The 2,775-nt window shown below is 34.5% G+C and overlaps 1 protein-coding gene across 2 annotated transcripts in view; it reads left to right on the forward strand.

The window, feature by feature from the left end:
* The window catches only part of lrmda (leucine rich melanocyte differentiation associated), a 271,154-nt gene extending 268,701 nt beyond the window's left edge, over positions 1-2,453 (forward strand). The window contains exons 7-8 of one of the 2 annotated variants that reach the window (XM_059517918.1): positions 549-639; positions 726-2,453. In XM_059517918.1, coding sequence (XP_059373901.1) covers positions 549-628 — 80 coding nt within the window. In that variant the 3' untranslated portion in view covers positions 629-639; positions 726-2,453. Of the gene's footprint in view, positions 1-548 lie in introns of both variants that reach the window. The other variant, XM_059517917.1, reaches the window with a different exon arrangement.
* Positions 2,454-2,775: the final 322 nt, after the last annotated feature.

The following is a 2,775-nucleotide window of genomic DNA, read 5'->3' on the forward strand; positions in this document are numbered from 1 at the left end:
GTGCAGGACACTTTAGTTCATTGATGTAAGTGAGCATAGCAAAATAAAGTAAATTGTGACATACCCAAAAATTGTTCATAGTGGACTATCAGTAAAATTTTGGGACCAAAAATTACTCAGACACTTTGACCTGAAAGACAATGTTTTGCTTAAGTGTTACCTGAAATTATCAAGATGAATTTGTTCTGACAGTTAACTCTTGAATTCTTGTCATATTTTATTAAGGTTTTCTAAACTATAGAGAATAAACTTTGATAATGTGGGAAATGTTGAAGGTGTCTGAATAAATTTTGATTTGACTGTGTGTGTGTGTCTGAATTTGAATTTTTTTTTTATAATCACTTCTCATACAATTAGATGATGTGTTTAAACATCAAACCAAAAATAATATTTAATGTGTTATTAATATTTTTTGTGTTATTATAATTGGAATATTTCAGCTTGAGGGTTACAGCATCTCATCGTTTCAGCTCAGAATATACATGAAGTCGGTTTGACATTGATGTGGTTAAATGTCATTTTGACATGCTCTTCTCTCTTACTTTCAGGGGTTTTCACCAAGTGCCGTTATGTCTACTATGGCAAGCACTCAGAGGGCAATCGATTCATCCGCAATGACCAGCTCTGACTGACAGACAGGTCAGTGGATAGACACACGAGGGGGCTGTACAAAGATATCCTGCGCATATTATTATAAATATACATGTTTACACACACATTTTAAGCACCCAAACCCAGCCCTCTAGTGCCGTCTGCTGAGTGTGCCTTCCCTGCCACCTCCCATCGCTCTCGCTCCGTATGAGCAGTGCCATCCAGATTGACATGATTGCCTTTAAGCAGCCGCAGTGACAGACACACACACGGCTGAGCGCCCATCCTGACAGCCGCGGCACCATGATGGATTGCCTGGTCCAACTGCTGCTCTCCCCAGGTCAAAGGTCCCACCTGAGGCTTCGGGCTGCCCACATGGAAGCCCAGGATGAGCTCCTCTCAAAGTCAAAGCTAAAGTTAAAGAGAAAGATCGGTGGGAAAGTGTCGCTTTTGTTGGATTTGTACACTTTAGCTATCATTAAAAGTAGAGCTTATTTTACATGGTTTTGTAACCATGTCATTTTCCATAGGGGGGTGTCAGTTTGAGTCATTGAAGGGTTTTGTTCATTTTTGTAAAAAAATAAAATAAAGTTAAAAAGGCTAATAAATGTAAACAATTTAATTTAGTATTTGTTTAAATTTATCAGCCTTTTTAAGCTTTGAAAATAAAAGGCATGCCAGGCATTTTTTTTTTAATGTTTGCTTTCATATAAGTAATCTATGTTATTATGTTTTAATGATCCAAAGCTGTATTGAATGTTTTCAGCATGAGTTCTTTCAGAAATGCAGCTGCGAGGCCCTCACAGGCTCCTGACTCTGCAGCTTGTGTCTGTTTGCGAGGTGCATGTGCATGTCGTGTGTGAAGTGTGTGTGTTGCGGGGGCAGTTGTTGCAGTGCCAGAGCCTGGAGGAGCTGTGAAAGAAAGAGGTAATGAGCTTTGCTTTATTTCATTTTTTCTCCGGAGGGAGAGAGCAATGACAGACAGCAACTCTGCCAGTGAAAATGAAGGTGGATGTATGTATGTGTGAGGGGGGAGTCAACAACTTTCTCCAGTCTTTTTGAGGGATTCCTCGTGCGTTTTTTTGGTTTAGATTTTTGGGACCTATTTACGTTATTTTAATTATTTCTTTTCATGTTTAAAAAAATCATTTGAAAAAATCCATAATGTCCTTTGCTGTGCTTTGGAAACAAAGTTTATTAACAGCAAAAAAAAAAAAAAATTGCATCATTAACATCAATTTAGGGTGATAAATGTTTAATGTGCATCCAATTTATTTTGCCTCGCTTTTTTTGTTGTTGTTGTTTTTTCTATTACATTCCATATTTAAAGTTGAGTTTATGCACTGAAGACTAGCCAAAGATCCACTGCAAACAAAAGAAGTACATTTTTAAACAAGAAAATAAACTGGGATTTGTTATTATTTTGATTGTTGTATGAACCATCTTTTAATATGGGTTAGTTGATATGACATGTAAAAGTGTCCATCTAAAACTACTGGAAATATATATATTTTTAATCACAAAATAATTATTATACATATTGATTTGATGACTTCATATTGATTTAACAGACTACATAATTTTTGCACTTGCAAAAAATATATAGCTGAATAAAATTATAATTAAAAATAAAATTATATTACAAAAATCTGTATATATGAAATGAAAAATATGCATATATGTAATGAAAATGTAATGGGTAGTCTATTACTGCATGTACTGTGATTATTGTATGTAATATGCTATTATTGTAAAAATATAATACCATAATCATGAAGTATTATTTTTGCTTAACATTTTGATTAAATAACCATGTGCTATCCACTGTCATGAGCAAAAATGAACTAAATAAAATAGCTTGGAAAAAAATGGATTACAATCTAGTGTTCTTTTAATATTTAAACAACCGGGGATCTGCAATAGTTTTTATTAATATTACTATTAGTAAAAAAAAAAAAACAAATTTTTTTGTTATTATTATTTTTTTCCTTGTAAACATTCATTATTAATGGCATAATTTTGCCTGGTCTCGTCTTGTTTAATTGCTGTGTGTTAAACGGCCTCCCAAGAATGCCATCTGAATTAGCCCAGCAAATGAGAGACGTTATTTTGGATGTGAAAGAAAGCATGTGAAAGGTCACACATAGCCCAGTGCAATGATTTGGTGTGGGTTTGACTGTGGGT

Source organism: Carassius carassius, chromosome 30 (assembly GCF_963082965.1).
Source record: "Carassius carassius chromosome 30, fCarCar2.1, whole genome shotgun sequence".
Classification (NCBI taxonomy): domain Eukaryota; kingdom Metazoa; phylum Chordata; class Actinopteri; order Cypriniformes; family Cyprinidae; genus Carassius; species Carassius carassius.